This window comes from Oculina patagonica, chromosome 11, assembly GCF_052425735.1.
Source record: "Oculina patagonica isolate OP01 chromosome 11, crgOcupat, whole genome shotgun sequence".
Taxonomy (NCBI): Eukaryota; Metazoa; Cnidaria; class Anthozoa; order Scleractinia; family Oculinidae; genus Oculina; species Oculina patagonica.
Window position 1 is genome coordinate 7,423,237 of NC_135768.1, and position 12,090 is coordinate 7,435,326.

Below are 12,090 nucleotides of genomic sequence, written 5' to 3' on the forward strand. Positions count from 1 at the left end.
TAAAATTCGACTCAAAATATCACGACTTTCCGAGTCTTTCATTCACAGGTATCTATTTCAATCGGTTCAGGTTCCGTCTGGGTAAAAGGAAAACATATTCAATATGCGATTAACACCAAACTAATCCGGAAAGAATGATAATTTAAGTTGGCGACTGAGCAAACTTGATTCCTCGGCATGCGGCTAGAAGCAAAACACGATCAAGACAAAATAATAACTTTGGGCGTAAGCAAGCTTATTTTTACTCAGCTAAAACAGTTTTCGCCGTTTTATTCAAATTGGAGTACAGAGCAAAGATGTATCGAGCTGATATATGCAAAAGAAGTTTAAAATTGACATTGATCGGCGATAAAACTGAATGAATGTAACTTGCAAAGTGCTCGTTACGCGAGGGTAATAAATTATTTACATTTCAAGGTCAGTTATTCGGTTGAATAAAAGATGCAGTCCATATGTGGGTACACATGCTTATCATGAGCAAAGATGCTTTCATTTACTAAATGTTCGCTCAATTTCCCATCCGCGATTTAATTGCACATGGTGGAAAACAAAAGAATTAACGAACCTGCGAGAACTTTGATTCGCGATCTTTCGAAGAGTCTCGCCGAAGACTGTTGTTCCATCCATTGATCTTCTTCGGGATCTCGGTAATCGGTTGAAACTTCGCCCATTGTTCCCATAGACTGGATAAAAGCCTGAAATATTAAACAATAAAAATCAGCACTTCGCTTCTTCGCAAACACAAAATTTCAGCTTAAAAACAGTAGGAAATCAATACAAAAGCTGGTTCGAGTGAGGCCCTTGGGCAGCCTCGGGGTACGCGATGTATAAAACACTTTCGATCTTTCTCGCTAAAAATACGCCGAACGTAAAAAGCTTCACAGCGAAACAAAACTGCCTTTCTGTGACAGATCGACTACGAGTTTTCGCTTCATTCTCGGTGGTCTGTTTGCCTGATTTCCCTTCTCCAATGGTTTATGTCACGTTTAGTCGACACTTCGATCGACTGAACTTGAACCAGAAAGCATGTAACACAAATTCCCGCCTCTTTTGCTCAAATCGTGCAACACTTTCGAATACCTTCTAAGAAATTCGAAGCAAAAAGCTTCCTTATGAATCGAAGAGGACGCTTTCACATCGTACACAGTCTTTCACGATGAAAACAACAACCGAAGAATATGAAAAGTGGCAAACAATTGTACACCGCAGAGCGCATTCCACGCGACCCCTTTTAGCTTCCCCGCCCTGCACGAAAAAGGCGACAGCCTATCAGAATGCGTCTAATAAAAGAGCCAGCCAATCGAGTTGCTTTTTATAGCTCACGAGTCACGAGCTCTTAGCGCGAATACATTATGCCCGGGAAATACAAGCAAGAGCAAGGAAATCTACACCAATTGATCCATTTCTACAGCAATTTCGAGCACTTCACGGCCTCGGTAAGTTTGTTTGCTTTTAGAGAACGATTTTAATCCACAGTAAGGGCAATAACTATTTTATTATTTGCCAAAATAGCTTTTAAAGCAGACCACAATGACCTTTTAACCCTAGAAATAATTTATGTCCACGATCAACATCCATGCAAGCATGTATTAAAGCTTTTTTCGTTCAGAATTGTATTTTTTTCGCTAACTTACAAACGTTTATTTCAATGTTAGCACTGAAAATGTCATGGATTAATTAGCTAATGATTGCAACCTTATTTCTCATAACTTGCTTGCAATAATTGTTTGCTTGTAAGCAAGGAGAATATATTTGCCTTTGATATACAGTCAACTCTCTCTTAACGGACACCTCTATAAGACGGACACCTGGTTATGGTCCCTGCCGTTTTTCAGTCATTTTACTGTAAGAAAACTCTCTGTAAGACGGACACCTCTCTAAGACGGACAACGGACACTTTGAAACCGCCAACGGACACACACGAAAAGTTATTTTTTAGTGAATACTACTTCAAAACTTGGTATCGACATATAGCATAGTAGGTCAGCGCCTTTAGAATACCAAACTTACCAAAAACAATCCGCTGAAACATCGGCACCAAAGATCTAGTTTTCTACTTACAGTATTACCGTTTGTTATTAACAAACAAGTCGAATTTCTGATATTATTTTTGTTCCACTTTATAAGTTTTGCTAACGTAAGCGACTCAAAACAGACGTGTATTCGTTGTGCCTAGCCGTTTCGCTTTATCATCTCAAAATTTCTGGTGTCACGTTACCTCAACTCTCTATAAGGCGGACACCTCTCTAAGACGGACAGTTGGGGCCAGTCCCGACGGTGTCCGTCTTAGAGACAGTTGACTGTAAGTTAAGCTTATTGTTTTTGGAAACACCTACAGGACGATGTAGCTACTGTAACGATCGTCTTCGTCCACAATTACTTTTATTGTTTTAACACTGCGAGTATAAACAACTGCACTCCGAGTATAACTCACACACACACAACACGGGAAGCGTAAGTCCTATTTATGCCTAGCACACGACTTCACTACGCGTACTCTTCGCAATATAACTGTCTTTACAAGCTCGTGCACATAAACCGCTCGTGCGCTAAACTCCGTTTCGTTACACTACAGTAATTCCAGTTCTGGTAGATTCTTACATTTTGTTATAGCACAAACAAACAATCAAAATATCATGAACATATAAAAAATTGTGGTAATTGCACCGTACCAAGTGTGAAAGGCCAGATGGATATGTACATGCATTCCACTCAAAAAATACTTGAGGCCATGTTACACAATGCAACTTTTCCCGCAAGTTGCAATGTAACGATAGCGACTAAAAGACATTGCAAGTTGCAAAGGAGGTGTCACATGCGCAATTTTTGTTCGCAACTTGCAACACACCTGCTGAATAATTAAAATCTCAGCGGTAACCACTCCTGTGGACATGCTCTGATTGGCTGATTACAACACAATTGTGTTGCAGGTTGCACTTGATATGTTACAAGCACCAACTTGTCTCGCAAAGTTGCGAAAAGTAGAGGATAGATCAACTTTTTCTGCAACTCGAAACACAACGTTTTTGTTGCATTGCAGGATTGCAGGTTGCAAAAATGGGGTGTTACACATGCAATTTTTTCACAACTTTACTGGTTGCAAGTTGCAGGGAAAATTGCATCATGTAACATGCCCTTTACAGATGTTTGTATGGAAATTGAACTCAACATATTCTGCCCACCCTTAGCACCATTACATGTAATATCGCCATAGCTCTGACCAGGTTAAAATCATGCTTGCAATCTTGATCAACAATCACATAATGAATTATGTGATTGTAATTATCTGCCAGGGCCCAGTTGCTCAAGAGTGGATAACACAATCTGTTGCATAAATCACCAGTATTTTGTTTACACATATCCACTGGATGGCAATTTATCCGGTGGATAACGTTATCCAACACAGATTGGTCTTTTTAGGGGTTCTTTTAAAATTCCGACGAGCACCCCGCCGTAAAGGAGCCCCCCCCCCCCCCCCTTTGAACAACCGGTGCCAGCACTGGAAAATAATATCATGCAACAAGACTGATGTTGAGATATGAAGGCAGTTACAGAACTGCTTTGAAAAGATGCATAACTGCAAACTAAGCAAATTCAATACTCTTCAAGACTCATGGAAATACACATCTCGACACTTCCACATAGATGCCAAGTTTATTGGTTGGTATGGAGTGAGAAATTGAATTGCCCCGAAGGGCAATAGTCAGACGTGACAGACCCAGAGGGCCGAACTTGTAGGGGGGTCTGGGGGTATGCTCCCCAAAAAAATTTTTAAAAATGTAAGTTGCAGAGAAGCAATTTCCTTCATTCTGGGCAAGCGTTTGTTGTTTTTAACCTCTTCTCCATTCGATTAGCGTTCATCTCTACCAAAGTAAAGCTGAAAGTATATCTCTTTATTTAAATTAATGAGACTTTTTCCTCAATTTGTAGTATTTTTAAAAAAAGCGTGATATTTTGTCTGAATGGCGTGGTTGCGTGAGATTGGGTCAAAAGAGTGAGTCTCACGCCAAAAGCGTGAGACTTGGCATCTATGCTTCCAATCTACCAGTGGGATCTCATGTGCCAAATACCAGTAAGATCTTAGGTGTAAAGCTATAAGGAATAGAGGATACCTTTTTTTTGAATCACAAAAAGTTGACCAAACAAAAACCATGATTGTGCTGTTTACACAAGAATACATCTCATATTTTGTATTGAGCACTCATGACAAGAGTTTTTCAAGAATAGTAACAATTCAATAACAGTTAAGCCATTCTAGGTGCAAATTCATGTAACACATGGCAAAATACAATCCTTGAATTCAAGGCAACTGGTCTTTTTAGAGATAACAAAGTATGTGGTTAAATGTGGAAAATTCTTACAATAAAAACCATTTATGCTTAAATAGACATTAATGAAATGCAAGGGCTGAGTTAGGGGTACAACTATATTGCATGCAAATGCAACAAAATTGTAACAAGTCTATGACATGAATCATTTCAAGTAAATTAAGCCTAGAATTTGCTTGAGCGACTGTCATGTATGACACACACAAAAATGTCTGTCATATATGTAACATTTTGAAACGTGTTTCGAAACCCTGTCATAATCATAGCATCAGACGATGTTATATGATTATTATACTTAACTTATGGTGAAAGTTGTATGCAGTTTTCTGCATGATGCAAGCAGCCCATGCTACAAAATGGGCAAACCACTACCCTACTCGATACGAAGAGAAGGACTGCCTCGAATGTCTGACTGCCTCAAATGCCTGTCTGCCTCAAATGTCATAGAATATAGAAATTATTCCACTTGCTGTGACTGATGTGAGGCATTCCCGTTTTGTGTGGTATTATACCACTTGTTATAGGAAATGTACTAGTCTTATTATACAAAACTGTCAGACAAGTCGCAGCAAACAGGGATGTCGCTTAAAGATTTAAAATTCAATCTACATGCCTATGAAAATAGCACCTATTATAACAACACCAACTTAATGCCAATTACATGTGCATTGCTTGCTTTAGCAGGGCTGCAAATAACAGTCGGTCATCGGACATTGGCCAACCCAAATTTGTTCATGTCTGACGAAATACCAAGTGTGGTCGGACATGATGTCTGGACATTTTTTTGATTGCAACTATGAATAAAATTGAACCTTGTGTTTGGTGATGTCCGACCAAAATTTTGTTTTGTCCGACCAAGATGGTGTATTGGTAGGACATATGGCCTTTCTTGTGAAAAAAAAGATTTGCAGCCCTGCTTTTGTTATAATGTAATAATAGTAATAAATAATAATAATCATCATCATCATCATCGTAACAAATTAAAGCAAACATGGAGCTGTGCAGTGATGCAAATTATATGATTTGATATCTAAACAAAGAAATTAACATCTTTTTTCTTGTCACACTCTCAAAACATTATCAAACCCACAAATAATTTACGCAAACTAAGAAAAACATTAACTGGAGGGGGGTCTTGTCTACCTGGGGCTACAATCTCCTTTAGTTTGACCTTTCCTAGAAAAATTTGCTGTGTCACCAAATTCTTTAAATTATCATCAGTAAGACTTATGATAACCAGTTAGGACAATAATTTTTTTATTCTTCTTTGCAGCCTGGTCATGCAATGTCTGTTAAAAACTCAAATCTGTAGTGTCAAATGCTATTAACATACAAACGTTATGGGCTTTGAATTCTTCTTATAATTATTTCTTTAGACGTTTGTATGTTAAAAGTTTTGACACTGCCAAAAGTTTCTTAACTATTTTTTCTATGTTTCTAAAGTTTTGTGCATCATAGAATTTATTTTATTCATTTGCAGATGTTAATAAGGTTCTAAATATGTGAGACCAAGTCATATTAAAGTGCTTTTTGCTGGCATCTGGTGGAGCAATTCACACTCCAAAAGCCACTTTTGCTTTTTGACCAAATTGCTCATATTGCTGCCTAGAACTTTTTTTGTCACTGTTATCTTCGTTAAAAATATTGAAACCTCTCTCGTGCATGTGTGGCTATTAATATTTGCATCTACATTGATTTCCTACTTTCATTCATTGTTTGTGAAATTTAACAATGGTTACCCTAGTCAAAATATTTTTACTACTCCTTTATGAACCGTTGTGCAAGTTTTTAATCATTAATATCACCGTGGAAAGGTCCAAAAAGGCTCACGTTTATTACAAATGTATTAAATACAGAAAGAATATTTAAATACTTGAAAACTTTTGAACTGCAGGCAGCAATATTTTCACCACATTTACCACCGTAAACAATATTTATCAACATTGTTTACTATACTTTCGCGTGAAATTAAAAGGTTCTTTAAGAATCGCATTGTCTGAAAAGACTGCTGCGATCTCCGCTGGAAACTGTTTGAAAGTGTGATTTGCGTGTTGAGGGATGAAACCCACAGGAACCCAACAAAATGCCCCTATTGATCAAGTCTTCGATTTGGCGTGATTCTTATATTCGGCCGCAGTGTATGATTGTATTGTATTTTGATTTTCATAAAGCAGACAAATCGGAATTAATCTTACGGCGGAAAAGAAAATAGAAATCAAAGTATAAACGCGGGTTGACCATTGGAACTTTCGCTTTGCGTGTAAACAAGTCGCGTTTTAGGTTGTCAATTTCGGTAATAAGCAACATTAAAGAAATATGCAACGCGCGGCTCGAAGCAATGAATGGGCGGGTTGAAAGCATGGAAATTTGCATTAGTTCTGTTTGTATTGATAATATTCTGGAAAGGAACTATTCGAATGGACAAAACTTAATACAGCAGACATGTTTGCTGTGTGAGGAACATGTTTGGCTAGCGTATAAAAGTTGCAGTGGTCAAGATCATTCAGACGTGGCCAGCTTTGACAGAAAACTTTTTCAAAGCGAGAAGCTCTCACTCGTGCACCACCAACATGATTTGTTTTCTTTTAAACGTTATTTTATGACATCCTGATAGCAGACTTTGAATCGAAAGACGTTCAGATATACGTCGATTACAGTACAGAGCTCGTTTTACATGGATTCTCGAAATACCAGCATGTACAACGGTATTTGCATTGGAGCTTTCTAGTCGACATGTCTAGATCTCGCGTGTTTAGTCTTTTCGAAATTGCAAAAACCTGTTCGATCCGACATCGATCTAGGTCGTATTTGTGTGTATCTTCAACGTATGTTTTCAGGACAATCGGTTGAGAATTGAACGGGTTAAGCAACGATGGAATCGAACGTATTATAATGTAAGCATTCCTCAAAAGGAAAACACATGCGAGACGAATACAGCGCTGCCAGCTTGCAGATTTGACTTTAAACAACCAATTTCAATATAGTTTATCACGAGTTAAATAGATAAATCCATAGCTAAAGATTGATATATTTTTCGCATTTCATTCAAGTTTCGCTCGATAACGAAAGCGTGCATCAATCGAAGGACTGATCATTCGATTCACACGTTTACAGTCAAACTCCGCCCAGGCAATGAAAGCCTCCCTTTCGTCACGCACGAATACTAGTGACATTTCAAACATTCGGTCCACATAAAAACGGGGAAGAAACCTCTAGCCGATTAGTCCTAAATAAAGCCCGTACCCTAAAGAATATCTCCCTAACGTTAATGTTGTTTTATAAGAAGCCGATCTTTAAAAAAAATTCAAGTTAAACCCACCTTCATTACGTCGGCGTCTCGCTCCTCCATCTTTGTCGAGAGTGGTTCAAGTCTGTGGCGACTTACTTCTAGCAGATCAGTGCTTGCCGCATCAAGCGGATGCTTCACATCCACAGACATGGTTGTTTCGACCCGATCGAACGCTCGATTTGTTGTAGTTTCACAATGTAATCGGGCACTACAAGAAATCGACAATCGAATCCTTGATCAAAGCACTGTGAGACGCCCAAAAACTGGGCCGGGACTCGCTCGCTTGATATTCAATATTCCTGCATACATTATAAAGCACATTATGTATTCTCGAAGGACCAATCAGCGCCGCGAGTGGTCACGAAAAAGAACTGATCAATCGTCCAGAACATTCACTGTTTTCTTCCAATCAAACGCTGAAATTTCAGATCGCGGGAAATACATTTGGCATCAAACACAAAACAAAACAATTCCCTTTTGCGAAATCGATAAATGCTACATCTAAAACAAAAGGGTTGTAATAATTAATTTGTAATAATTAATCTGAAATGAATTTATTTAAAAAAATTAATTTGGGTCTCCTGGAAATAATTTGACAGTTCAGAAAAAAATTCTGCTCACATTCATGTTTTCTGAGAGTCATATCATATTTTTAATAAGAATTTGGTACAATTTTTAGTTGAATAAAAACTTCTTTTAGATTTATCTTCAACAAGTTTGTAAAACTAATCAATGTTTTTTTTTTATTTTGTCCGAGATGGCTAAATTTAGTGTGTGGCTTACAGAGGTGCCCAAGTTGGAGATTTGTGTGGTTTACAGAAACCAGAATGAACAAAACCATGAAATGATGCACCATAAGCCATGAGTAAAGTTGTATTTATTATAATTTACAGTTTTGTTTTATTAATAATAATTCTGTAGACCACTTTAAAAAAATATAGTTCAACCCATGTATAATTTTTCACTAGCACGCCAAAAAAGGAAATGATCAATAATTGATCATTTCCTTTTTTGGTGTGCTAGTGAAATTCCCTGCATACTACCCAATACCTTTTGTAGAAGAGTCACAGAAAACTTACTGGTTGCATGTTTAACTAATCTAAGTTTTCTGTGTAGCCGACATTCTATTGTACTGCTAATAAATATAATTTAAAGTAGATTTCTCAGAATTTTTTTTTTTGCCATATATCAGCCAATAGGAGCCTAGTTCTCTATACTTATTATAGGAATATAACGAGGTTTTAACAACGCGAACAAATTTTAGGGTAATAAAATTAACTTTTTTAGGAAATGTTCTGTTAAATTGTTTATATTAAAAATTAAAATTTATAAAAATTTAAGGTTTTTTTAATTTCATTATAAAATTTAAATTTCTTATATAATGACATTTGTTTTAGTTAGTAATGGTACTGTTTGTAAAATGTGCTCATGTCAATTATTGAACTTGTTTGTGCCTTCAGTATATCTGAATGCTGCAAATATTCCATCAATAAATGTTTTTTATTATATATTTTTGATTCTGAAAGAGGCAGTGACATTAAGATTAAATATCATGAATGCATTAAGTTCTTATCACAGTAATTTACAATATTATTATGAAAATATTTACTAAATAAAAAAATTCTTGTTGTGCATTTAAAAAGATACCTATGCATTGCACTTGCATAAAAACACATCTAGTAACAATACTATATAGCACTCGAACTTGTGAATATATACAGAAAAAGTACAGTCATTGATTAAGTACACAAGCATGACCTTTAAAATCTTGCAAGAGAACAATTTCTAAACAACTTTGATTTTAATCATTATAGACAATGTATTCAACGCAAGTTTAACCTATAATTGTAATGAAGGACCTCAGTTGATGGGGCAGTAACACTGCGTGAGGGATGAAAAAATGAAGGGGGCTTTCCAGAACTCCTCATTCCCATTGGCTCACTTTCCTTCCCAGAGCCCCCTCCTTCCAGCTGTCTCACCTTGATTACCAAATGAGTCAAGAGCCTAGAACAGGCAAGCAAATATGTTCACTATACAAGTTTACTGTCAAAGTACAAACCCAAAATTTTTGAAACTCAAATTCCGAACTCATTCTGAGAGTTACTTCCCCCACACCCCCTTGTAAATGAGCCATCGTCGGAAAGAAGCACACCTGAAAGGGATGTCCAGCATATATATGCCTGGGGTTTATTTGGATCTTTATCATATATGAAGTGCCTAACTAGATAAGAGTATTCCTTCCATACTACATGCAGCAAGTTTATCACAGGTTTCCACAGTCAGGTGCCATAACAGTTTGCCAGTACTTATTTGTACTTCTGGGAAGAGAGAGAGACACTCGGAGAGTGAAGTGCCTTTTCAAGAAAACAACTCATTGACCCAGCCTGGCCAGGTCTCAAACTTAGGCTGCTTGATCTGAAATCCAGTGCACTAGCCATTAGGGCTGATTGTACCGTTAGGGGTTGTTTGACACTTAAGGATTTCATTACGTTTGTGAAAGCAAATTCAGGATCAAGACTTATTATTGGGTTTCTTCTTGAGCTTTGATGGATTAGGGTACTGCGGATTTTCAATAACTCCTTTACCAAACTTGAGCTCCAGGAATTCCCTAACATTGTTAGGTGCTGATGCTTTCATTCCAATAAAATCAATCGTTTTGAGAGGCTTCAGATAATGTGCAGGAAACTCCCTGTCTTGTCTGTGAGTTTCAAACCATGTTTTCTTTGTCATTATGCCATCTTTTTCATAAAATGGAAAAATATCAACATGCAAATGGTTGTACTGGCTGTACTGAATCCTGAAGAAATCACCTTCGAGTGCTTTCTCCCAAGTGTAGCCTTCACTGTCAACAAAAGTTTTTCCAACATTTGAATGTTTTTCGGCTTCAACAAGAAATGAACACTTGCTGATTTCATGTTGATAAATACCAATATCAACATCATAATCCCATGGAATGATGTCGCCATAACGTGCGGCACCTAGCAGGCTTCCACCCTCCAACCAGTAGCTAACACCCGCCTCGTTTAGCATGCCAAAGAGGTACCGTGCTGTCTGTCGCAGGTTCTCAAGGCAGCAAGGGGGTGTCCATCGCGACATGTAAAGATATTCAGGCATGTCGTCGTGAACAGTGCCAAAGCACCGTCCTGTGTTTTTGTCACAGCCATACCAATCGACCTGCCCTGATGGAAGAACAACTTTTTTGATTCCTAGTCTTTTGTACATGTCAACTGTTCTTGTTTTGACGTTGTTCTCATATTTCCACTTTGTATGAGCATTTGTAAATAGCTTAAATCCTTGTGAAAAAGACACCTTGTGGAGTAGTTTTGTTTTAATATGGTGCAGCGACGCTTGAATAAACAAACTTTGAGGAAAAGGTCGCATGTATGGTCTACTGAGACTATGAAGAAATGCCGCTTTTAGCAAAACCACTTGATTTGGACCAACAGAATCACAAGTTCTATAATAGCTCTGTGCTTGTTCTTCGGCAACTGAATACTCCAAAGTCCACCGCTTGATATCAAAAGCCAGCTTGTTGCACTGAATTGTCTTCTTGGATTTCACCGGAACTGCGACAACTTTAAACTGAGGTGTTAAACTAGGCGAAGCTTTTAGTTCTTCAAGCATCATAACTGGTAAGCTTGAAGAGTCAAGTCGGACACTATCTGGCACAAACATGACGTATGGTGTGGTAATGTAATTCTCTGGCCTTCCAGATGATTGCTTTTGGTCAGGGGACACTTCTTGTACAACCAACTGAATTTTCCCATTCGGGAGATCTAACGGCGGATAAGGTCTTCTGCGTGATATAATCACGATGTGAACGTTTGGGAAGTATTCCAAAAAGGAACGAACTGTACGGCCGATGTCATTCTCGAATTCTTCAAATTCGAGAAAGACAATTGTCACTTCGTTTTCAAATTGAGCAGCTTTGTTCCCGCGGAAGGTAATTTTGTTCTTAATTGCTGTTAATCGGCTTTGATGTGGCCACTCCCCGTTTATGTTTTGTACATGGGAAACGTAGAACAAAATGATACAGTTGCATATGATGGCACATACCAACACAATCTGACACTTTGTGATCGGCATCGAACCTCGCATCGATAAAGTCTTCTTGAAGCTATGTCGCTGAGATGTATGGAAAAAGCCACGCATAAGGACCCGGATTCCCTTGCAAACATGAATAATTGAAGTACTGTATCGTCCAGTTCTAGACAAATATTGATTGAATGCAATTTATACGAACCCAAACAATATCCCAGGGTGTTTTTCTTCGCCTCAGGCGAGCCGCTCTTGTTGAATAAGTAAACAACAAGGCGTTACTTGTGAATGCGCGGAGTCTAAGTACTAGTTTTCAGGCGCGCGCGTGTTTGGAAATCGACCAATCAGAAGAAAGGGTTCTGGATTTGAAATTCAGCTGTGATCGATCAGATCAAACGTTCGAAATGAAACGCCAGTTGCAGTAAAGACGAGTAC

General features: G+C 38.0%; 2 protein-coding genes across 2 annotated transcripts in view; both read right to left on the reverse strand.

The window, feature by feature from the left end:
• The window catches only part of LOC144629573 (spectrin beta chain-like), a 44,559-nt gene extending 36,659 nt beyond the window's left edge, over positions 1–7,900 (reverse strand). Inside the window, exons 1-2 of the mRNA XM_078487814.1 lie at positions 7,648–7,900; positions 566–695 (exon numbers count right to left, since the gene is read on the reverse strand). Coding sequence (XP_078343940.1) covers positions 566–695; positions 7,648–7,767 — 250 coding nt within the window. The 5' untranslated portion in view covers positions 7,768–7,900. The remainder of the gene's footprint in view (positions 1–565; positions 696–7,647) is intronic.
• Positions 7,901–9,000: 1,100 nt separating this feature from the next.
• LOC144629816 (ribitol 5-phosphate transferase FKRP-like) lies at positions 9,001–11,769 on the reverse strand. Its single transcript, XM_078488027.1, has one exon. It carries the CDS (start codon positions 11,767–11,769, stop codon positions 10,129–10,131), a length of 1,641 nt encoding a protein of 546 aa, XP_078344153.1. The 3' UTR covers positions 9,001–10,128.
• Between the last annotated feature and the right edge of the window lie 321 nt (positions 11,770–12,090).